Source organism: Prunus persica, chromosome G6 (genome assembly GCF_000346465.2).
Source record: "Prunus persica cultivar Lovell chromosome G6, Prunus_persica_NCBIv2, whole genome shotgun sequence".
Lineage (NCBI taxonomy): Eukaryota > Viridiplantae > Streptophyta > Magnoliopsida > Rosales > Rosaceae > Prunus > Prunus persica.
Window position 1 is genome coordinate 11,223,177 of NC_034014.1, and position 24,276 is coordinate 11,247,452.

At 36.4% G+C, this 24,276-nt stretch overlaps 3 protein-coding genes across 6 annotated transcripts; all 3 read left to right on the top strand.

Annotated features, from left to right (window-relative positions):
- Positions 480 to 5,117, top strand: LOC18775160 (NAC domain-containing protein 40). Its single transcript, XM_020566090.1, has 4 exons — positions 480 to 1,013; positions 2,180 to 2,433; positions 3,105 to 3,389; positions 4,615 to 5,117. The coding sequence occupies exons 1-4, from the start codon at positions 818 to 820 to the stop codon at positions 5,050 to 5,052; spliced, it is 1,173 nt and encodes a 390-aa protein (XP_020421679.1). The 5' UTR covers positions 480 to 817; the 3' UTR covers positions 5,053 to 5,117.
- Positions 7,399 to 12,930, top strand: LOC18772477 (bifunctional riboflavin kinase/FMN phosphatase). Of its 2 annotated transcripts, XM_007205277.2 has the most exons (12): positions 7,432 to 7,756; positions 7,861 to 7,957; positions 9,176 to 9,312; positions 9,501 to 9,687; positions 10,050 to 10,180; positions 10,312 to 10,381; positions 10,510 to 10,575; positions 11,441 to 11,595; positions 11,691 to 11,786; positions 12,103 to 12,254; positions 12,335 to 12,418; positions 12,518 to 12,930. In XM_007205277.2, the coding sequence occupies exons 3-12, from the start codon at positions 9,225 to 9,227 to the stop codon at positions 12,644 to 12,646; spliced, it is 1,158 nt and encodes a 385-aa protein (XP_007205339.1). In that variant the 5' UTR covers positions 7,432 to 7,756; positions 7,861 to 7,957; positions 9,176 to 9,224; the 3' UTR covers positions 12,647 to 12,930. The 2 variants fall into 2 exon arrangements, with proteins under 2 accessions (XP_020421680.1, XP_007205339.1); XM_020566091.1 differs by lacking the exon at positions 12,518 to 12,930 and having other exon boundaries at positions 7,399 to 7,756; positions 11,691 to 11,854.
- Positions 13,605 to 23,316, top strand: LOC18772328 (transcription initiation factor TFIID subunit 4b). Of its 3 annotated transcripts, none has more exons than XM_020566088.1 (16): positions 13,611 to 14,339; positions 14,449 to 14,545; positions 16,169 to 16,297; positions 16,392 to 16,497; positions 17,713 to 18,260; positions 18,343 to 18,438; positions 18,529 to 19,449; positions 19,963 to 20,087; positions 20,178 to 20,259; positions 20,373 to 20,508; positions 20,665 to 20,720; positions 20,801 to 20,857; positions 20,947 to 21,087; positions 21,198 to 21,263; positions 21,348 to 21,609; positions 22,520 to 23,316. In XM_020566088.1, exons 3-16 carry the CDS (start codon positions 16,256 to 16,258, stop codon positions 22,675 to 22,677), a joined length of 2,796 nt encoding a protein of 931 aa, XP_020421677.1. In that variant the 5' UTR covers positions 13,611 to 14,339; positions 14,449 to 14,545; positions 16,169 to 16,255; the 3' UTR covers positions 22,678 to 23,316. The 3 variants fall into 3 exon arrangements, with proteins under 3 accessions (XP_020421678.1, XP_020421677.1, XP_020421676.1); XM_020566087.1 differs by having other exon boundaries at positions 16,180 to 16,297; XM_020566089.1 differs by lacking the exon at positions 18,343 to 18,438 and having other exon boundaries at positions 13,605 to 14,339; positions 16,180 to 16,297.

Consider the following 24,276-nt stretch of genomic DNA (forward strand, 5'->3'; position numbering starts at 1 on the left):
ACATAGTGGGCAACACGTGGAACCAAGTCCACATCGGAGTCAATCATTCAAGCCCAACATGTGAACACTACGGATTGGGTAAAGGGTATGAGTAAACATTCAAGCCTAACATATGAACACCACATATTGGGTAATGGTAAAGGGCCAATTCAGGCCCAGTCAATCAACCTGCTCTAATATCATGTTAAATTTCAAAGAGACAGGTCAACGGCCTACTACTAATAACATAGTTACACAGATATTGTTTCTAACTTAACCACATACGAAGCCCAATAGATGTGAGATTTTATCATAAAAGGCCTTGATATTATTAGGAGTGGAACCACTTATTATAAATTGTAATTTATTTAATCAAATTTTCAATGTAGAACTTTATATTCTTTAACACTATCCCTTTTTTTCATCGAAAAACAAAGAAGACTTTTTTTATTTATTTAAAACAATAAAACCCGTGTATATTTCACGTTGTCAGCCAGAGCGCATGGTATTGGTACCAAATAGGCGGAAGATGGGCACGCACAAGTCTCTCCACATAAAGCAGAAAGTTCTCGAACAGAGCTCTCCACGTGACCATCACGTGGCCTTCCGCCTGTCCAACGTGCCCTTCCCTCCGCCTAAAGCAAACGTCGACACGCAAAAGAAAGAGATAGAGAAAGAGAAAAACGCGAGAAAAAGCAAAGCAAAGCACAAAGCCAAATAAGATTTGATCAAACGTCCAAGTCTCAGTTAAACCCAATTCCTTTCCTTTCAACTCTTCCTCTTTAGCTCAGTCTCTCAACCGCCAAACAGCAGAGAGCCAAAAACAATCATAGCATAGATGGGCGCGGTTTCGAAGGAGGCTCAGCTTTCGATTGCGGCTTCTTCAATGTTTCCTGGGTTTAGGTTTTCACCCACCGACGAGGAACTGATTTCCTATTACCTGAAGAACAAGCTGGAAGGACCTGAACCTGGGAAGAGCGTAGAGGTCATTCCTGAAGTCGATATTTGCAATTTCGAGCCCTGGGACTTGCCAGGTTTGTTGGGTTTTATTCATTTCTAATTCTTTCATCTTTATCTTTCTCGAGTTTTTATTTTTGTTTTGTTTGTGTAGTGAAATAGTGATTGAATTTATTTGCAAAATTTGTTTTTTTTTCTTCTGTTTGTGTAGGAAACACTGAAAACGTATTTGTTTTTGTTTTTGTAATTGCGTGCTGACAGTGACAGCGTTGAATTGAGTCAACAATTTTGTTACAGAGTTGTTTCTTGTAAGAATCCAATTACATTCTGGGAGAAACGTCAGACATGGGTCAAAATTTAGAGGTATTAGTGTACCCAAGGACCTTAGCTGGCCCCCACCCTTGTCAACATGCACGGTCCACCATTTTCTTTTCATTTTGAGCCGGACAGCTAACCCTTGGAGCTTGCGTGTGGCTCATCCACCATAGGGAGGTCCGCACCTTTGAACCATGATACATTTAGTTGAAGGGATGTTTTACTGATGTGAATTATTTATATGAATGGCATGGATCCTATATACGGTATTCGATTTTATGTGACAAAAAAGAGTACTGTTGTTGGAGCTAGCTTGCAATAATTTGTCGAGGAAAACTAGTCAGATTAGTAAACACAAACATGCATGTGCTCACAGTTCTCCGCCTCTCTCCATGCAGGATGAGGTGCACGTGAGGGAAAGTTGAAAGGACAAATACTGCAAATATGTTATTCTTTTCACTGTATTTGGATTGGAGATGGTTATTGAAATAGAGGTTTTAGTCTATTTGGAAACCAATGAAGATGAAAACCTTATTTAACTGGTTAGTTGATCAGAGAGAGTGAGATAGAGATAGTTTTATTGAAAGGATCCAGAAAAATTATCACGCTTTACTTGGACAGGGTAAAACAAATTAAACTTTTTTTTCTTTTTCTTTTAATAAAAATTTAATTATGGAGTGTCATGTTGGTTCTGTTTGGTTATGCACATACATATATGCAATCTGGTTCAATTTTACTGAATTTGGTGTCTGATTAGCACTACACATGATATTTGCTTCTGTATATGCGTGCGCGACAGTGAGTACGTATATACATATACAGTTATGTGTGGTGAGTTCAATCACCTAAACTTGTTCAAGTCTCTTTGTAAACAAATAATTTTTTGCTGGATTTGACATCTGATTAGAGTTGGTGCATGTGTAACTAGCCAAATCTGTTATTCAATCGGATAATGAGTGGTTCTTCTTTTCTCCACGAGGAAGAAAGTACCCAAATGGCTCACAAAGCAGAAGAGCAACAGAATTCGGTTATTGGAAAGCCACAGGTAAAGAACGCAACGTAAAGTCAACTTCTAATGTAATTGGTACAAAGAGGACACTTGTGTTCCACATGGGTCGTGCGCCAAAAGGGGAAAGGACAGAATGGATTATGCACGAATACTGCATGAATGACAAGTCCCAGGTAACTTTTTTCAATATTAGTTCAAAATGTCATCTGTTAGTTGTTTGGTTTGAACTATCACCAGATGTATATTCTTCTGCCAAAGGGAAGATTAAATTAAGAGAACCACTTTTCATTTGGATATTTTTTTTGCGTCTGGAACCATTTTTCAGTTGTCCATGAATGTCACAAGTGCATTACTCTATCATTCTCTCAACTAGTAGTACTTTGATAATCTTAGTCACGCAGTGTGGTTGGCAAATGCAAAAATGGGGGTGATTGGCGAGAAATGTTTCATATGAAAATGACTTCCACTCCATTTAAGGAAAAAACAATGTCCATGTGATTTAGAAGACTATAGATTGATTGCTGCTATTACTTGATTCAATCAACATTATTCGTTGTTCTTGAGAATAACCGCTCTCATCTCCTTACAGCCAATACCTTCATATTCCTTAGAATTTGTTTCTTTAAAGTAAATTACTTATCAGAAGTGACTGAAATGTTTAGCCACAAAGATTCACCTGCTAGACTATCTTGAATTGGTTCAAGATTATTTACATGCTGCATATGTGGGTTGTATTTATATAGTCTCTTGTTACATCTGCACATTCAATAGTTCATTTTAGTATGCAAGCACTTTCTGATTTTTTTCATTCTCTTAAATATTCTGCCTGCTTCTTGTGCTGCAGGATTCTATTGTTGTTTGCCGCCTCCGGAAGAACAGTGATTTCCGTTTAAATGACACCACAAATGGAGGTTCTTCAAGTCGAAATCCTTTATCAACTGTGCATAATAGTGAAAATGCTGTCTCAGAAGTTGGTATTATTGACTATGATAAGCCAGTTGAATGCTATTCGAAGAAGTCTACTAGCAGTCATGATTCTCATTCTACTGAGCAAATTGATTCTGCATCTGAATCCAACCAAAAACAGACAACAGAGGTTACACAGACAGAATCTTCTGGCCACCAGAAGGTGGGTTCGTCTTGTCTATCATATCATTCTTTCTTTTATTTTTTATTTCTACGGTCATCTTATTTTAGATGAAATCAATAGCCCACCTGCAAAGTTGCAGTTTACACACAGGTGCATGATTTTGAATAGCACTAACAATATCAGGTGAGCATCCTTTACCAGAAAAAACCATATCAGGTAGTACATTTATAAATTTTAGGAGCTTAGGTATAGCCAACACCTAGTTTTTTGTCAGGTGGTTATGTGACACAGTTTAGTTGTGTGTCAGGTAGTTATGCCACTACAAAAACAAAGGAAAAAAATTAATAAATAATTCAAAGCTATCGATCACAAGTTTTACGAGGGGTTATTAAAATATTTTAGCATGCATTATGGTAACAATATAATTAAAAGCGTATGAAATATTATTTCTTTTAGAATTAGTTTGTAAGAAATATTAAGGGAAAATCATAAAAGAGAATCGAGATTAATAAAGTTAAGAGAATGTTATTTCTACCCGACTTCTCACAGTGTTTTGCCAATTTAATTTCCTATTTGTGTCTCGTGTCTTAGAACTCAGGCTTTCTCTTCTCACCAGTTGCCAATGGAATTCTCGATTTTCAATCTCTTATTTAATTAATAACTCTCTAAATGTGCAGTTTTGTCATACAGTCAAGTCAACCCATCGTGTGTAGTGTGTAGATAGTATATTATTCAAGTTGGGAAGTACAAATAGTGGTATTTAAGTGGAGCTAATATGGAATGTAGAATGTAATTTTAATCGATCAATAAAGGAAACTGAGATGTGCATTTCCAGGTATTGATAGAAATTATTTTTTAGAGGTTATGGGACCTCAAGAAGGGTTCGTAAAAACGGAACATATCCTTTTATTTAATACTTCAAGCTTAACTGCTTCAGAACTTTTGTATATTTTTATCAGGATTTATCTATATGTATTGGTTGGGCCTGGGGGTGGGGGTGACCACCTCAAGATGGATAGGCAATTCATCATTGTATCAGAAGTGGTTTTGTATATGTATTACATAAGAAGTGCGAGTCATTGTCTTGGGGTTATAAACAATACTTGCTCTTCTGTTACTTTTACCATACTTTTGTTCTGTGAAAGATAATCAGGGGTCCAAGAAACTTTGCATGACTGTTGGCAGTTTTGAACTCTATTTCTATATGGTAGTCCATTGTACGTCCAACTCTTGAATTATGATCCATGTGAATTACAAATTTCAGGGTTCTTATGATGATGACTTTTATGCGGATATACTGAATGATGATATCATCAAACTAGATGAAGTTTCAGTGTCTGCGTCTGCTGACACACTTCCAGTTCTTGCCAATAAGTCCGAGGCTGAACAAAATTCTCACCAGCCTATGCAAGCCATTTGTAATTCAGAAGCAATTCCTTTCCAAGGTACTGCCAACCGAAGAATCCATTTGCGAAAGAGAAAGGAAAAGTTTCCTGCTGAGTCACTGGATGGTCCCAATTCACACGAGTCACCAAAAACTTCAGCAGATAGGATGGACGATCAACACGTGCTATTATATGTAATTATTATTATTCTGGTATTGCTGGCTCTGTTTCTGTCCAAGTTTTGTTTTACTGACATTGCTGGCTCTGTTTCTTTCCTTGTTGAAAGGTTTCTGCCAAGTCAAAAACATCACAAGTAAGTCTTTGTATAAAGGTTCTGCCGCAAAATGTCAATATTAGACTTTTCTTCTTGACCTGGTCTTGATTTCTGTCGAATGATCGAGTAAGCTCAAGGGACAAGTAGTGGAAGGCAGCCCTTTGATCCATTGGATCCCGATGAATTTCACATATTAACGCTCTGCTAATTTGCTTGAATAAGGTTGAGGATGCTGGCAAGTCTTCCCTTTCCCGTGTTTTTCTCCCTTTCTCCGCACTTCTTTCAGATTCATCCTCCTCCATCCCTATTTTTGAATACCCTTTTTATAACAAACGTTATTAAATAAATTTAGGCATGGCCAATGACAGTGGCCAAAAAGTTTTGGCGCAAATGTTGGATTTGACCATAATTTTAAGGGGTATTATAGTAATTAAGCTTTATGTTCACAACTAATTCTTATTTCTGGATATTTTCACTTTTAATTTTTTTTTTTCAATTTATTCTATTTTGGATACTCATTTTTTATTAGAGATTTTCTATTTAAACCACGTACTTCTCTTTATTCACCTCAATACTTAAATAATTAAGTTGTAAGTTTTATTACAGTGTAAAAAGACAAAAAAGATCATTCAACTTAATACTTAACCCTAGTACATTTATACACACATCTCACAGCTCTTTATATTAAGTTTTAGAAAAATACAAACTAGGCTCTACAACTGTAGAAGATTCTTTCCAAGGCTTGAAGAGATGGATCAGTCATGACAAAATCTCATGTATGCTACAAATACTTTTGCTTCAAACTAAGGCCTAACACAAGAAGAAAATCTCATGTATTTTTGCTTCAAACTGATGCCTTCAAACCGTCCTTAAACTGATGCCTAGCACATACTTTTGCTTCAAACTTTCACCCCAAACAAAATCTCATGTATACTACAAATATTCTTTAATGATTTAAATATTGGGATTAACAAAGAAAATTGTGGGGTTTAAATAAATAAATAAAAATTATTTTTTATTTTTTCAGCTTGGAGTGTATTTAAGGGTAGTTTGGGAAGATAGTGGAGTTTTCTTAGAAATTGTGAAAATTTAAATTAAAAGTTGGGGCGAACTTAAAATATGGGGTGAACTAAGAGAAGTGTGGGGTTTAAATAGAAAATCTCTTTTATTATTACATTCTCTACTCCCAAGTCCCAAAATTAAAACCTAGAAGTGCAAAAGATGATTTCGAGGTGGAAAATGCAAAGACTTACGTATGCTTTTGCACCATTTGAACACAGGGCCGCTTGAGTGGATTTTGGTTTGTACCTTGGAGCTCGAGGGGACATTGCGATTTTCAATTTCTTTTTCTGTTTTGATGAGTTGTTAATGTTTATTTTTTCTTTTTGGGATTCCTTCATATAATAGGTTTGAGGTTCAGCTACGATGCAGGAGATATTTACCATTTAATTAGTTATTTTATAAGATATTATTATTTTCTTATTTATGTAGTTTTATAATATTTTTTATTATTTATGTGTGATTTTATAATTAATTAGTTTATTTTTAGACCAAGTAGTCTTGTTGTTCATGTGAGTTTGTTGATGATTAATGAAATAGTTTATTTGTGATATGAATTTGCTAAGATATAAGTGAGTTTGCACTAGTCCTAGATTTCGGTATTCGATATTCGTATGTGTTGTTGGTGACTTATATCCTAACCCTGATCCCCAAGAATTTCCTCCGATAATTTCTTCACCTCTCTCTCTCTCTCTCTCTCTCTCTCTCTCTCTCTCTCTCTCTCTCTCTCTCTCTCTCTCTCTCTCTCTCTCTCTCTCTCTCTTCCTTCTTTCTCTTTTACTTTCTCCATTTCTTTTTCTTTCTTTCTTCTTCTTCTCTCTTATTTCTTATGCAAACTATGCATGCCTAAATCAAATGACTTCTATTTATAGTATCACATAGGCGGCAACTATTGACATCTAATTGGTGAGGTGAGGTGTGCGGCAATTGATGATAAGCTGAACTCCAACCTTATTAGCCAATTGTCCCTTAGAATCAACAGCTCATGCTAAAGCTTGATTGCATGTAAAATGATGCCAACACCAACTTCTGAAGCCTCCTCCTACTTAACCAACATCCACCTCATGCTTCTTATATAATATCTATACCACGGTGAAGCGTATTCGTGTAACTCCCAGGTAAAGCCAGCATAGAATACAATATAATTTATAATAAGATAGTTTTGTCCAGTTCTATCACTCAGCTGCCCCGCGCTGAGATTCTGGTTCTTCTTCTTACGGAAGTGTTGTCATCTATATTTACTGATGTGATTCAACCACAACTTAATATTATTATTTTTAAATTCTCTAAAGTGTATATATTTTTCACTTTAATTTTTTTAACAACAGAGATACGTGTTAGATTGTGACTGAGCCACGTTGCATTATTCAGTGCAATAAGGGTGAAAGCATAATCTTTCTGTTATTACTCGTCAAGTTGTTCAAAATTAGCCTCAAAAGTGCAAAGATTGTACCTAATTTCCCCAAAACCGCCAGAACCCCGAAACTGAAACTTAATTTGTACCCCAAAAAAGTGAAACTTCACAACTTCTCCATTAAAGCCAAGCCCATCTCCATTTTTGTTTTCAAGTTGAACCCATTTGTCATTTACTAACGGTGGTGAAGTAAAAGCTCTTCCAATTGCACCAGTTTAGGGCTCACACAAAACAGAAACGCCATTTGCGTATTGGAGAAGAAAAAGTTTCTTGGGTAAGTTTTTATAAAAAGAATTACTTGATGTGTTTTTTACATTCTTAGTTTGTTCAGGGTTTTACTTGATGTGTTTTTGGTTCGCATGTTAAACCCATTGACAGGAGTCGAGAGAATTTCTTATAAATCAGAGACAGAGAGCTCGTAGAAGCTAATAGGATTTGCTTCGCTGTTAAAGCTTGTGGTCACCCAAATAGCAAGGTAACATATATATCCTTAATGTTTTGATGAAGTTAAAATCTAAGCTCAAGGGAATTTATGTGGGTATTGATTTTGACAAAATGTCAGTTTAAGCTTAAGGGAATTTATGTGTTTTTGTTTTTGTTTTTACTTCAATTTTGCCCTGTTGGATTCATAATTTCGGTTAAGGTGTTTGGTAATTGGGTTGTACAGATTGAGTTCGTGTTATAAAAGCATGAGATAAACTATGTTGGGTTGTTGGGGCTGTGGAGGCCTGTTGTCTGTGGATAAGTCAACATGTCTAGTGGGTGTGCTGGTGAGAATTTATTTGGGATTTGGGGATACTCTTATTAAGACTTGATGTTTGTAGTAATTTTGAAGATTTGAAGATCTGAAGATGTTAGAGACTGGGTGTGTCTGTTCATCAAATGAATTTGTTTTAAGGAAATTGGCCATTGAACCCGATTTAATAACGGTAACATCCAAACTAAACTTCATACAAAATGGATTTAAGATGAAATTATGGCAAGTTTCATGCTCACCCAGTTTTCAAAATAGGTTTGTTTAGCCTTTTGTGTATTCTTGGTTGAGTCTCATATTGACTGTTGCACTAGGGAGAGTTAAGAACCAAAACTTTAACTAGAATTAAGGCTTTTTCTATTGCACATTTAACAATAAAAATCGAATTTTACAGGATTTAATTGTTTTGATCTTAAATTGAAGCACAAGTCGTACACTTTATTATTTTTGTTATAACTGATAGTAAACACTATTTAAACGGAAAGTCACTGATTATGTGGCTATATAATATAAGATTCTGATCCCATTACAAAGAAAAAGATGATTTGTATGACTTCTGCCTTAAGTTTAAAACCAAAACAAGTAAAACCTGTAAAATTCAAATTTTGTTGTTAAAATAAAATCTAAGTGCAATAGAAAAAGCCTTGAGCACGCAGAAAGGGCATGCCAAGAGGCTAGTATGCAAGAATGGTATAAATGAATTTAGTTGGCTCTTAATTAGATATCTTCAATAGTTACACTCAGTAACATCTGTTTTAACATAGAGGATTGACCAATGGAGTTGTGTGTGTTTGGTTAAGGTATGGTGGGAAAAAAGGTCAATTATTGTTTTGAATAGTTCGTTGATCAATTTCTGTTTGACTTTGAGATTTGGTTAAATTGATTAGTACCAGTTATTAAATTTCAGTCATTGGATTGAAAAACCTGTCTTTGTTTCAGATACATTTCTCACCCATGGGAGTGTAATTCTCAACTGTGAGATTCATGCATGATTAGGAAGATGTCAACTGCACAGCCTTTAAAGAAATTAGTGTCCTGTGTTATCCTTGATTTGGATGGTACACTACTTAACACAGGTTCGCAGTCTGAGTAGCATTTTCAATTTTACATTTAACTTCATGTTATTTGCTCTGTGATAATGGGCTGATGCTTCCTTTGGTCTTCCTGTGTTGGAACTTGGATGTGAATTTTATTCTTAGTAGTTGCTGTTTGCTTTCTACTGGTGTTAGTAACTCCTTTTCTTCATTATTTTAATTAATCACAGATGGAATTGTAAGTGATGTTTTAAGAGTTTATTTGGGCAAGTATGGAAAGCAGTGGGATGGACGGGAAATTAAAAAAATTGTTGGAAAAACACCACTTGAAGCTGCAAGTGCTGTTGTTGAAGATTATGAGCTATCTTGTACAACGAGTGAATTGCTTTCAGAGATTGCCCCCATGTTCTCCAATCAGTAATTAACTTATGTACTTGCTTTTATGTCTGTTAAAAAGTCATTTTGATGCTACTACCAAATGTTTGTTTTGGCTGTTTTTTTTACTATTGGCTTTTAGATGAGGAATATATAATAGGTGTTGTGGTCAATATTTCAAAGAATTATGTTACATGTGTTTCTTTTGTACTTTTTCTATAGGTAGTGATTTTGGATGTTGGATCATTTTCTTTTTGGACTAAACGGAGCTTGTTTTAGATCATATGTTTTTAAGGATGCTTCCATATGATAATAATGAGGACAACTCACTCACTCACTGTTATGTGTTCAGGCAGTTCTTTAGTGGAAAACTGTTAATTGGCTATTGACAATTGTCATTCTAGGTGGTGCAACATCAAAGCACTTCCAGGTGCCAATCGGTTAATTAAACATTTGAGTGGTCATAGAGTGCCAATGGCATTGGCTTCAAACTCTCCAAGGGAAAACATAGAAACCAAAATTTCTTACCATCAGGGTATACTTCTTCAGAAGCATATTTGCTTATATCTTACATGGAAAATTTTAAGTACCACATGCATTCAGGATATTATGATTCGTTCTTATCATACAATCAAGCACTTTTTGCTTATTGTATTTCATATGCAGGCTGGAAGGAATCCTTTTCTGTCATCATTGGTGGTGATGAAGTAAGACTGGGGAAGCCTTCTCCGGAAATGTGAGATGCACAAATGTGTTGTTTTGGGCTTGAATTAGAGTGTGTTTTTTTATTTATTTAATTTTTTTATATCAAGGATTAGATTATATGGTATTCTGAAACTAGAAATATTTGATTTTGCATTGGAGATTCCTTGAAGTTGCTAAAAGGCTTAATGTCGACCCTTCCAGCTGCCTTGTGATTGAAGATTCTCTGTAAGTATCCATACTCTGATTCTTTACAGGTTTGAATTTGTTTTTCTATTAAAGTATGCAGAGCAAAAACTGTTGCAGGGAACATTCTCCTTTCAGTGCTATGGTTGTCGTTTATGTTCTCTTAGACTACCCTTGTTTACATTACATCTAAAACGTCTTCAATAGAAGAATGAACCTAATTGAACACCCTGATTTTTGCTACAGATACTTTCCTCGAACCAGACTAACTTTGATAAGGCTGGGACATGCTGTATTGGAATATAAGTCATATTACATTTTTGGCCAATAATAAAAAAATGTCAATTATGACTCTTTCATACTGAACAAGTTTGGTATTAATTTTAAAAACTAAAGCTAATAAATCAATTAAACCCACTATATACTCTCCCAATTTCTAAATTTTCTTTCCTTAATGCACCTTCTATCAAAATACACACATGCATTGCATGTGTGTGATGCTTGTAGTTAAGATTAGTAATTTCATATTTAGATGGCAAGTAGCTGCAAATGAATAATTGATGTGCTCTTCTTCATGAACATTCTTTCTTTGATAAGTAGATGCTGTGTTTCTGCCTAATGATGTGATGCAGGGCATTAGCAACAAGCTGCTGTCCAGCGACCTAAACAGTCCCAAAACACAGAGAATAGAAGGATAAAGCAATAGAATAGAATTTGGAAGGAAGATAATTGAGTTCTAGGGCAAAGAACAAATAAAACAATAACTTATTAATTTAAAATAGCCAAAATTTATTCTTATTGGCTAACGAACAGATGCTCCTGCATCATGATGTGTATATGGTTTAAGAAGTCACGTCACTTTTCTTTGCATTTCTTTATTGGAACGTTTATGTATTGGTTTTGTCAGACCAGGTGTTACAGCTGGAAGGGCTGCTGGTATGGAGGTGGTTGCTGTACCCTCCATCCCAAAGCAGCCCCACCTTTATACTTTAGCGGACGAGGTGATCAACTCTCTACTTGATTTGCGACCTGAAAAGTGGGGCCTACCTCCTTTCCAAGATTGTAAACCTCAGTACCTGTGTCTGTGTTTCAACTATGTTTGAAGAGTTTCTTCTGCACAAGCCCTTTTCATTAGCACCATTGATCTGTTGTTGCAGGGATAAAGGATACTTTACCACTAGAACCTTGGCACATTGGTGGTCCTGTCGTTAAGGGATTTGGTCGGGGCTCAAAAGTACTTGGGATCCCTACAGGTGTGTTGCTGTCGGCCTATCCAGTTAGAATCTTCATTCAACTGTACATGTCTTCTGATGAAACAATGGTTGACTGTTGTTCTTAGTTTGAGATGATATATGCAAGTTAGTTTTATTTCATATGTAGGCAATTTTTTAATGCACCCGATATTGGTTATATACAAGTTGCATTCCTTAGATCCTACGTTGCTTGAATGAGCTTGAAATTATTGGTTTGTTGCTTGTGTTTTGTTGTTTCTCTCCCTGTTATGCTCAATTAAATTGTTTCATTTCCTCATTTCTTTGCCCTTATAAGTGCACTACATCTTTTCTACAGCTAATTTATCCACAGAAGGATATGGATCTCTTCTTTCAGAACATCCCTCAGGAGTATATTTTGGTTGGGCTGGATTATCTAAACGAGGTGTCTTTAAAATGGTTATGAGTATTGGTTGGAATCCTTATTTCAACAACACTGAAAAAACTATAGTGAGTCTGTCTTTCAAGCCACATAAGGTAGCATTTGCAAGTATTTTTCTTCTTTTTGTTGAATTTAGTTTGTAATGCAGGAGCCATGGTTGCTTCATAACTTTGATGAGGATTTCTATGGGGAGGAACTGCGTCTTATTATAGTCGGCTACATACGGCCAGAGGTATTAGTCAAAACTGATCAATCTTTTCTGGAAAATACCAATTGCTCCTCCCTGTCCTTCTATCTATTTGTTCCTAATGTTCGTTTATGAAATAAACAGGCCAATTTCTCATCCCTCCAGAGCTTGATAGAGAAGATTCATCACGACAGAAAAGTTGCAGAGGAAGCTCTTGATCTTCCATTGTTCTCCAAATACAAGGACGACCCATATCTTAAAAGTTCTACATAAGGGTGTCCCAGGAATTTCTTGAAGGCTAGTTTTCCTACATCATCGGCTAAAACAATAAATCAAATTGTGCACTCATTATTTTGACGTTCATTCATTTTGAAGAGATTGTATGTCACTCTCAGGAATATAACATATATAAAGTGCCTTAAATCACAAATCAAATTTATTGCTTTCTAAATTACGGGTCATATCATTATGAAGTTGTGGTTATACACAGACATCAGTTACAGTTTATAAATCAGATTTTGCTTAGGTCAGAAAATCTCCTGGCCTTAGCACTTGTATAGCTGTGCCAGCCCTTTTCAGATTATATGTTTTAGATTGCATGTTATTGGGGAAAGCTGCTCCTCTCAAAACTACGTTGCTTCCGTCTCTAGGTCCCCAACCCGGGATGTGCCTACAACATAAGTAAAACCCTCAACAACCCCAAGCCCGGTTAGTCGAAATTGAAAGCCGGCAAGGGAGGGAGGCGGGGAAGCACTCCAAACCCGACAATCTTAGACAGAATAACCAATGCTAGAACATCTGCAACAAAGTTTGGTTTGTTTTCCTTAGAAAATGATGAAGCCGGGCTTCTTCAAGGAGATTAGCAAAAATGAATGTCTCAAAGGATAAACCGGATCTGAAGTATCATTCAGCAGACAATATCAATAACGAGAGTACCCCCCAACCAAGATTTTGGTCAATAAACTATTTCCTTCCACATTCATAATACAGCAGAATATAGAGTTTTCATTAAAAAATAACAAAGGAGTTCCATGCATATTAGAAAGATAGATTCGTCATCAATACTTTTATGCAGAAAAACAGATTTTCAGCAACGTACTTGTATCAGAATACCAAGTTTAATACAGAATTCTGGACTTAAATACAATATCGTAGGCATTCGATACAATATCCTAGGCTTAGAGTCATTACCTTATGCAAGTTTCATGAATTATATTTGTAACAGCAAACATTGAAGCTTTAGCCTGCACCATATGATTTAGTTTGTAAAGTTTGGAAGTAATTAAATGTGATTCTTTATTTTTATTTTTTTTTAGTCAATTGTGATTCTTTATTTATGTGGAAGGCTTTTCTATAAAAAGCATGCTTTCTGCACCGAGTTTTAGCCACGATTTCTTTTAATGACCGCATTTTTTATACATAAAAAATACCATCAGCTGGTGGGTTTTCTTTTGGCATATAATCCGTAGCATAAAGGCACAATTTTCTCCGTTGGCTCCTTGCAAATTGCAATCGCTTAAAAAAAGATGGAATAAAAAAGTTGGTGCCGCTAAAATTTTATATTTGGATGCCATTTACCTTTTTACCTTTTTATTTTTTTGAAACAAACAAATACAATTATACAAGTGCCTTTGCCTTTTTACCTTCGCTGCCCCGCGCTGAGCTTCTGGTTCTTCTTCTGGTTCTTTCATTTTCTTTTCTGGGTCTCTCACAGGGAAAGAGGAAGAGAAAGACAGGGAGTGGAAAAGGGCTCAAAGGGATTAAGGTTTTTCAAGAATTCAGTGCCAGAATTGTGAAAACCATATTCTTTCTGTGGTTAAAGCCAATCCCATCTCCATTTTTGTGTTCAAGTTGAACCCACTTTTCATTTACTACCCGAGAAGTAAAAGATCTTCCAAATGCGTCAGTTTAGGGCTCACACAAAACAGAAAGCCGTTTGCGTGTTGGAGAAGAAAAAGTTTCTTGGGTAAGTTTTTATAAACAAAATTACTTTATGTGTTCTTTACATTCTTAGTTTGTTCAGGGTTTTACTAAACCTTATGTGTTTTTGGTTCGCATGTTAAATCCATTGACAGGAGCCGAGAGAATTTCTTTTAAATCAGAGACAGAGAGCTCGTAGAAGCTAATAGGATTTGCTTCGCTGTTAAGGCTTGTGGTCACCCGAGCAGCAAGGTAACATAAATATCCTTAATATTTTTATGAAGTTAAAATCTGATGTTATGGTGTACTTACTGTTTGATTAGTTTGAGCTTAAGGGAATTTGTGATTCTAAGAGATTGAAAGTAAGGAGAAAGCTTATTGACACTTAAAAGCTTAGATGAGGGCTAGATAGAAGTTGCATAATATTGGATAAGGTGTTTGGTAAATTGGGTTGTACAGATGAGTTGAGTTGAGTGGTTTCGTGTTATAAAAGCGTTCATGTTATAAAGGCATGAGATAAACTATGTTGAATTTTTGGGACTGTGGAGGCCTGTTGTTTGTTGATAGCAACATGTCTAATAATGTGCTGGTGTGAATTCATTTTCATTTGAGGATAATCTTATTAAGAACAGGAACAACTTGATGCTTTGTAGTAATTTTGAGGATCTGAAGGTGTTAAGAGACTGAGTGTGTCTATTCATCAAATGAATTTTTATCAAGCAAACTGGCGTTTTTACATGTTGAACCAGGCTTAATAAGAGTAACATCCAAACTAAACTTCGTACAAAATGGATTTAAGATGAAATTATGTTAAGTTTCGTGCTCACCCAGTTTTCAAAATAGGTTTGTTTAGCTTTTTGTGTTTTCTTTGTTGAGTCTCATATTGATTGTTATGCACAAGGGAGAGTAAGAACCAAAACTTTAACTAGAATTACGACTTTTGGGGGGCAGCTTTGGGTTGTCGGATATCACAATAATAATTAATAAACAACCAAAGGAGAAAAAGATAAAGTGGCATATATGCATCCTCCACAAAGCCAAAGTCTTCATGAAAATGGTCTTTCGTACAATTGTATAGAAGCTGAGCAAGAAGTTGCAACCTCAGCCTGTTGATGGACTATGGAGTTCCATGAATTTTCCACTTTCCATCTTGCCATCATTAAGTTAATGATGTGACACTCTTAGCATGTATATTTCAAATAAAAACTAGCTGTTATCCCTTGAGTCTTGCTTGACTTACTAGAGCGACCTCCACAAAGTCGCCGCCCCCATCATAAAAGAGAAATTGTACCAGTCGCTTGCAGTGGCAAACCTAGCTTGCATTTTTATTTTATTTTTTATAGTAGTTGCAACCCCTTGCAATTCGAAACTCGCTCGTATCCCAGGGTTTTGTAATTATCTCATGCTACACCTCTGCCTTTTTCTCTCTACCTCATACTCCTTCTCACACCCTTTTCTAGCTCTCTTAATTTTAAATTAATTTATGCAATATTAGATCTTGCTATTGTCTCAAACCATAAAACAAAAGAAGGGAGGTAGAAAGATAAATGGTTGCAAATTTGGGTTAGCTCTATCTCTGGCTCGCCACTTGCCAATCAATAATCCTGCCTCATGGAGCCAATTACTTCCCACTCCTGTTTGTATATTTCTCTAATCATGTTCTTAAGCTTTCCAATGTTATCTGGATACGAGTTTAATATACTTGATGTATGTATATTTCAATAGGTTTTATATGAAGATGTATGTGAATTTTGTGTGTCCTACTGTTTGAATTATTGCTTCTGAGTATGAGTTTGTTTGGTATGAGCAATTAAATTTTAGTAATTTACTACTTGTTACTTCAGAATTGATGGTTTATCTTATCATCCTTTTAAGTTTTCTCCCAGAAAGATAAAATCCTGGGACTCTCTGTTGAAAATAAATCTGCCAAAGGCTCAAAGGCATTGACATATATATCTCATAATGGATCCATCCGTTGTGAAGAAGCTCCTTGAAGACGATGAGGTTCTCTCTGTCTCTATCTCTGTCTCTGTCTCTGTCTCTCTCTGATGTATCTCAAGCTAATATTACATTCTCATTCTTAATAAAATGTCCGAAGGATGAAACCATGCATTCCGGGGCGGATTTGTTAGCCTTCCAGGCTGCCCTGAATAAGGACATAGAAGGAGATGTGTCTGCTTCCCAGCCGTCTGATTCAGACACAGGTATCCTTCTTAACCTTCTTTTTTTGATTCACATAACTAAGTTGACATTAATCATAGACCCATTGCAGATTACTCTGTGGAACTTGGTTAGAACTATTAATTTTGGGAATTACATAACTTTGGTGTTTTTTATTTGTTTAATTTGGGAAAGCACAAGCCTCTGGATGCAATAACTTAATTTGATTTTGATGTATATTTTTTAGAACATATAGGTGAGGCGTTGCTTTGGTTGGTTGGTGTTTATATGTATATAGTTTATCATAATCATGCTGAGCATGTTTTCACTAAAAATTTGGTTAATATTCACTTCCACGATTTCTTTTGAAAAGATTCCAAAATTTGGAGACCACTTAATTCTGTATGCAAGTAGTCACAACTTGCCATCTTTACTTTGCTGATTATTTTTCTTTTTATTTATTTATTTTTTTTTTCTTCCTCTCTTAGTGATTTTTAATTGAAATGGATCATTTTCATCTTTCATGCCTTTGTCTAGTTGGGTTGATCACTTGAGTACTTATCTTCCATTCTTTTCTATTATGATAAATATCTCCAATCCCCCCTGAATTTTGGTTTGTGTCCCATATTAGTCCCCAACTTATCTTAACATCCTAAATTATCAATCACGTGTTCAGTTTGTGCAACTCGTAGATTCTGCCAATATTTTAACAGAAGTGGCCATTTGAGTATCATAAACCACTTAGTGAAGGACAAATTTTTCAGTCTAACTAAATTTGTACTCAAGGCTACTCATAGCTCTTCGTCAACTTATCTGCCTTCTCTCCCACCATTACTGATTCTACAATATCACAAGTGATCATCACCATCTATTTTTCCTCAATTTTGCATTATTGATCCTAAAATACCAGAAGTATTTTGAAATGAACGTATCTTTGATTCATTGTTTGTCAAAGGATCTATTTTTCATTTCAGCCATAAAGAGTGACATTCCAACAATGTATGAAAGCTGGTAAAGTGTGAAGCCCATAAGCATGTATTTTTTACTTCATTTTGCATTATATGCTATCAGAAGAGGTTTGAAATGAATGTATCTTTTATTTATTCATTGTCAGAGGCTATATTCAATTACCTTAAAAAAGTAACTTCCCACCAATGTATGAAAGTTTGTTAAGTGTCAAGCCCTTAATCCCTAGTTGTCTTTGGGTTCGTAACTAGACATCCTCGATCATACATGATGTGTGCAACTATGTGATGCAGCGGTTTTGTGTCAAGGAAGCAATAATACTTCTAGTCAGTCATTACTGCAGTTGAGTATTGCTAGCCAGGATGAAAATACAGCTGGTCAAATTCAACAAGACCAAAAAATTGCACAACATCGAGAACTGCATTTGTATGAAATGGAACCAAAGCAACAGGGATCCATTGCTGAGAATATGCAACAGAAAAATGATGCCTCAAAGGTACTCAATCACTTTCCTTTACCCCAGAAGCAACCACATGGTGATCTTCAAGAAGGACAGGCAGAACAGAAGCCACTCCAGATTCCTGAAACAACTGGAATGCTGATTTCTGAAAAACACCCAAGCTCAACAGAGGAGCACGGCATAGCACCTAATCTCAAAAGCGAATCTCAGTACTTAAAGCTTCAGAAGATGAGCAGTCAACAATCAATGATCACAGAGCAACCAAGAAACCCTTCGAATCAAAGCAGACAAGTAGTATTTTACCAGTTATATCCCCTCTTATTGCCCCAACTAAATAAAGACAGAGGAAGGCAACTTACTACTCTATTTGGTAGACTCAAGGTGAATTCTACACACATTTTATATGAAGATGTTGTGGGTTTTGTTAATTTTTCTAATCTGTGCACTTTTTTTGCTATTCTAGAGCCGTCAAATCCTCAAAGATGCTTTTGTCCGGGAACTTAAAAGTATTGTTGGGGATGAGATGCTCAGAATGGCAGTAAAGGAAGCGCCCCTAATGGTAAGAATATAATGAATTCAATACTCTTTTAAATTAATAATGTGCTGATGTCTGGACCAAGCTGAAAACCTGCTTATTAAAATCTTGCAGCCTAGTCCTAACCATCGGTTACTGCCTAAGGCCTCGGTCCCGCAACAACCTCCAAGGATGCTATCTATTAGTGCAGGTGCTGCACAGTTGACTAACCCTCGTTCATCTGCACTTCATCTGAGAGGTCCCAATTCTGCCACTGACCCATCACACAGTCTCCCTTCAACAGTTCAGGTACAGACTGATTCAAGCCATCCGCTCATTAAAAATAGTGCTAGAAAATTGCCAGAAGCAGAATGTCACTCAGATTCTGAGGGAATGCAAGTAAGTCAAATTTCTTCCTCTAGTGTGGTAGCTACCAATCAAGAAAGGGAGTGCTTCTCAGTTCCTATGCATGGAAACGCTGGTGGTACTTGTCACCTATTTTCAGGGACAAGTGTCAATACTTGCGCATTGCCTGTCAAACCGCAGCCTTCTGATGCACAACTGAGACAAGTCCTACAACATCAAAGCATAGGTTCTACTCAGTCAGGTGGGGAAGCACGTGGAGCGAACATCATGAGTGTGTCCAAAACGGAGAGGCAAAATTCTATGAATGAACCTAGTAGACTGCAAGGTGGATCTCTTACTCACTTTACAACTAATGCAACTTTGCAACAGAATCCTAATCCTTCACAATCCTCAAATAAAGAGCAGAGTTCCCGTCCTGTGTCATCAATGGCTTATGTCAAACAGGAATTGATTGATCAGACTGCTGAGCAGCAGCACAAGCCTCCATTGCCTAGTTCACATGGATTGCCTTCGGTTTCTGCTGGAGTACTTGAACAGGGAAATGCATCATCTGTAATTTCAATGGATGAGTCCTTAGAGAAGCAGCCTTCTAGAATGGGTGTTTCATCATCGCCTTCGTCGTCTACAATCACAGTGCCTCAAAGTTCGGTGTCTCCTTCCTTCATGATGCAAGTCAATCCTAGTGTCTCGGTAATTTCATTCTACTCATCTCTGCTTCTCTTTTACATATGCATTTGTGAGGTCACGATGGAGACTTCCTACGTTTTTACTTATGTTTTCTGAAGAGAAGTACACTATAGAGAACTAATTATAGAACTACATACATGAGAGTGGCTACTTCTATGGTGGTGCGCTTTTGCAATTATGGTAAAACAGGAGGTATCCATTTTGTATCTTTATCTCCTGTAATTCATATCCACTCTCATGACTCACAAGATGATATGAAACATAACAGGTTTGGGAGGTGCATTCGATCATTAATTAGTAACAATGCTCCTTGTTTCCTCATTATATTGTTTTGTTGTGCCTCTCAACTGTAACTTAAATAAATGGATGAGCTAGTTTCATGTTGGATCTACCTTTTCCAGTTTACTTTGTCCTGCAATATATTTGTCTTTGAAAGTCAATTTTCACTTGGCATGAATATGATTATTTTTTTACTTTATTAATGACTAATGTCTTTTCTACTTTGTTTCATACCAGTTAGGCCCTCGGATAAGCTCTGGAACCTCTCCTTGTGGGATTAATAATAAAACACCTCCAAAAAAGCCTTCTATTGGCCGAAAGAAGCCGCTTGAAGCACTTGGTTCTTCACCACCGCAATCAAGGTAAAATAAGTTTATATTGTTGCATCACAGTCTGTTAATTATTTCAATCTCTTCTTCCTTATAACTTTCTTATGTCCTGGGTCTCCTCAGTAAGAAGCAAAAAGTAAGTGGGGCGTTTTCGGATATTGAACAACTCAATGATGTCACTGCCGTCAGTGGAGTTAATCTTAGGGTATGGTATTTGTTATTTTCAATTCCTATTCTGGAGTATTAGCTAATTAAGTGAAGAGTGGAAACTTTGTAGTAAATTTGTTCGGAACCCACTGACATTTTTTATAAAAATAGGAAGAGGAAGAGCAGCTGTTTCCGGGGCCCAAGGAGGATAGTCGAGCTTCAGAAGCCTCTCGAAAATCTGTGCAAAAAGAAGAGGAAAGGCTGATTTTGGAGAAGGCTCCACTGCAGAAAAAATTAGCTGAAATTAGTTAGTACTCTTTACTTATCTATTTATCATAGAGGTGTTAAAATTCCATCTTTCTATTTTTATTTTATTGTTTTATTTTTTACACTTTGTTCCTGTCATGAAAAGAAATATCAAACAGAAATTGATATCTGGTATTTATACATGTGTTTTTGGCAGTGGTCAAATGTGGTCTGAAAAGTGTAACCCATGACGTGGAGCGATGCTTGTCACTGGTGAGGTGCTAGCTACCATGTTCTTTGTTATTGCGATAAACTTACATGTTATCTTATTCCATGCCAACTGAACTCTTCAGTGTGTGGAGGAAAGAATGAGGGGACTAATAAATAATTTGATCCGACTGTCAAAGCAGGTTTGTTTGTTTCTATTTTTCGCTCCTGCTGAACAAGAATTCTCTTGCATTATATATCTCCTCACTTTGATTGAATATCCTTGTGCTAGCGGGTTGATGCTGAGAAATCAAGACACCACACTATTACTAACTCTGATGTTCGGCAACAAATTATGGATCTCAATCAGAAAGCTAGGGAAGAATGGGAGAAAAAGCAGGCTGGGGCAGAAAAGATCCGGAGGCTTAATGAGGTTAGTGTCATTTAAGCATTGTATATTATATTTGTACAATGCCCATATGGGTGAGCTACAAGTGTATGTGTGTGTTAATAGTTCCTCTTATTTAACATGACTGCATACAGCCTGAGGTTGACAATGGAGTCGATGGAGACGAGGAGAAGGATGAAAGCCATCCTAAATCATTTAAGGTATGAGGATTGCACTCATTCTGATTTTTTCACTTCTGAAACGAATAGAGCTTTTAGTCTTCTGTGGCTTTCTGCTCGGTACAGACAAACATAGAGGCAGATGGCAAACTGAGGACAACAGCAGCAAATGTTGCTGCCCGTGCTGCAGTTGGGGGAGACGACATGTTCTCAAAATGGCAACTCATGGCACAAGCCCGGCAAAAACATGAAGGTGAGATTGATGCGGCGTCTGGGTCCCAGCCAGGTAAAGATGTAAACCACAAACCTACATCAACAACTGGAAGGATCATGAAGGGCAGTCAAGAAGCAGAGAAAAGGGGTGGTCCGGCTCCTGTCGCTAGAGCTGGTAAGTATCATTAAGCCTGATCGTTTGTCAAATCATGATTTTGTAGTCGTATGTCAGTACCATTAGATATCATTACTGCTTACCAAACAAAGATTCAAATGTAGTAAAGAATATGACACTGTAGTTGGCACCTTGGTGTTGTGCTTTGAAAATTGGATTAACTAACGCGATTTATTCTATGAGATTAATGGTAGGAGAGATTTTATCGGCATGAGTAACATACTACAACTTCTCATTTCATATAATTGGCTGAGTTGGTATATATTCAATTACACTTAACATGTTATACCTGAATATTGATGCAATCAGACTACAAAGTGCCATGTACTAGTTCTCAGATTCTTATAATTATTGCTGGTCTCATTTGAGAATTCAACTTCTGTATACAATTTCTTGGAGTGAATAACAAATTGGCTTGCCAGATGTAATTTGTAAATCATTTGTTACTCTCTGAAGCTAAAACAGGGCAGGTGTAGCACCCTTATTTTGGTTAGATGAACATAACCATCCTTCTAATGCTTTACCTAGACATGTTACTTTTTTATGATACAGCCCCATTTAATTTATTTTTGTTCGCAATGCCCATTAGGGTGCAAGCACTGTTACAAATTTTTGTTTACGAAAAATCATATATATATATATTTGTTGTCGTAATTTGCCTTTTCTTCCTTTTCTTTTCTTTTTTTTTTTTGTTGGGAAAATACCCCTTCGCTATCCAGTTTTACAATCCATATTTTGGTATTACAATCACATTTCTACTTGCAACCAACAGCTTTGATGGAGAAGTATACCATGGTTATTTTGGCAGGGTGTTTATTGAAGAATTTATCTCTGGCAATATCTTACTATTTGGTGCTTTGTTAGTCGAAAATTGTTTATTTGTTTTGATTTTTTTTTTTTTTTTGGACAGGGCCAATTAGAAAATCTGGAAGGAACCAAGTTATCATGCCTCAAACAAGGATGGCTCGTACTATATCTGTCAAGGATATGATTGCTGCCTTGGAAAGGGAACCTCAGATGTCGAAGTCTATGTTGATATATCGGTTGCATGAGAGAATCCAATCCTAGACACTGTGGAATAGTCTTAAAGTACAAAAGAAAATAAAAAAACAAACAATGAGATCGTAGTCATCGTTGGCCTCAGAATCTTGCGAAAATGATAAAAAAGCACCGTCTCTTACGAACTGTTACTTGTGATATTCATGTTTGCCACATTAACATAGCAGCTTCCTCCAGTGGCAGTAATACTAAGCCAGGAGAATGGGTTGAAATAGTACATTATCTGAGATCATGGTAATACCTGAAGGATTCTGATGGCCTTATTGTTTGTTAAAGCATCCACAGTGGGTGTGGGGGGGTGGGGGTGTAATTTCGGGGGTGTAAAGCTACTTTTACATTCCCTTTATACTTCTGGGGTTTGTAAATACGTTTTTTGCTCTAATGGAAAACGATGTAAATCTAAGATGTATAATTTTTCCTCTCTTTTCTCGGGTGGGTTCCGCCTGCGAAAGATGTAAAAATAGATGCAAATGTGCATTTTATTTTACATCTTCATGGTGGTGATGTATGTTTACAACCTTTTACATCTCGTCATTGGAGATGATTTCGGTAATAAAGTGTGTATATTTAACATACACCCCCTTATACACTCGCCCATTGGATGCTCTTAGCGTGGGTGGTAGGGTTTTTGAGGGCAGGGGTAAATAATCAATTGTTTTCATGTCATGCTTTAGCATTTTACTCCATTACATGAATCATGAGATTATGACACAGACCCACAGATTCTTGAAAGAAAATCCGATTCGTACGTTCGCTGTATATGCGAGTTGTATACACATGGGTAGCTCCCGAACATTGTTACTATGGTGATGCATTTAGATCATCAATTCTCAACATTGGTTCAGAAGTTGCATAAAATCTTCTCAGTTTCATTTTCATAAACTAGTCCAAATATCGCCCTTCATAAAATGAAAGCCAAGACTTTGTTGTCACTTGTTTATTGTTTCATGCAGAATTTGCAGATCAAATTGTATGGCTAAACATCACATTTGTGTACCTTAAAATGACCACCACCAATTTTTTGTCCCTTAAAATGAAGACAACCAATCCATTTTTTCTGTGCCATCTCATGCGTACCCTGTCCTAATTGTACCTAACTATAAATATCTCTTTCACAAAATCATACCTCCATTTCCATGTATGACAGAGAAGCACTATTTCACACCAGTTTTTATTGTTTTTTATTGTTTTTCTTTTGGAAAAACAAATTACAAAGAAGATCCTCTACGCATCTTTAAACAAAATTGTACCACCACTTCCATGTGGCTGGCATGGCATGAAAGAGATGTACATATGTGGATGGGCCACAACTATTAGGATAAAGACTTTTGTGTATTATAGGTGAAAGTGAAAAGACTAGAGTTAAGGCACTGTAGAAAATGTTTACTGCACCAGGTGAATTGCTTATCAAATTCATTGCGGCAGCTGTAAATTTTCCCTATAAAGGGAATCCTGAGCTGATGAAGCTAGACACACCAATCAGAAGAGAAAAAGTGAGAGAGAAATCAGAGAGTTAGAAAGTTTTATCCGAGAGAGGAAATTCTATCAGTATAATATCACAACAGCAAATACAATCTCACTTCAATATTCACTGGTACTTTCATACTT

What these genes read in the sequence shown, in the direction of transcription:
- LOC18775160 (XM_020566090.1), top strand. Translation starts at nt 818, where the DNA reads ATGGGCGCGGTTTCGAAGGAGGCTCAGCTTTCGATTGCGGCTTCTTCA. An exon ending in CGAGCCCTGGGACTTGCCAG is followed by an intron (nt 1,014 to 2,179) that starts GTTTGTTGGGTT and finishes ATGTGTAACTAG; the next exon opens with CCAAATCTGTTATTCAATCG. An exon ending in AATCTTCTGGCCACCAGAAG is followed by an intron (nt 3,390 to 4,614) that starts GTGGGTTCGTCT and finishes TACAAATTTCAG; the next exon opens with GGTTCTTATGATGATGACTT.
- LOC18772477 (XM_007205277.2), top strand. Translation starts at nt 9,225, where the DNA reads ATGATTAGGAAGATGTCAACTGCACAGCCTTTAAAGAAATTAGTGTCC. An exon ending in GGGAAGCCTTCTCCGGAAAT is followed by an intron (nt 10,382 to 10,509) that starts GTGAGATGCACA and finishes TTTGCATTGGAG; the next exon opens with ATTCCTTGAAGTTGCTAAAA. An exon ending in ACAACACTGAAAAAACTATA is followed by an intron (nt 12,255 to 12,334) that starts GTGAGTCTGTCT and finishes TTTGTAATGCAG; the next exon opens with GAGCCATGGTTGCTTCATAA.
- LOC18772328 (XM_020566088.1), top strand. Translation starts at nt 16,256, where the DNA reads ATGGATCCATCCGTTGTGAAGAAGCTCCTTGAAGACGATGAG. An exon ending in TAAAGGAAGCGCCCCTAATG is followed by an intron (nt 18,439 to 18,528) that starts GTAAGAATATAA and finishes AAAATCTTGCAG; the next exon opens with CCTAGTCCTAACCATCGGTT. An exon ending in TGATCCGACTGTCAAAGCAG is followed by an intron (nt 20,858 to 20,946) that starts GTTTGTTTGTTT and finishes TCCTTGTGCTAG; the next exon opens with CGGGTTGATGCTGAGAAATC.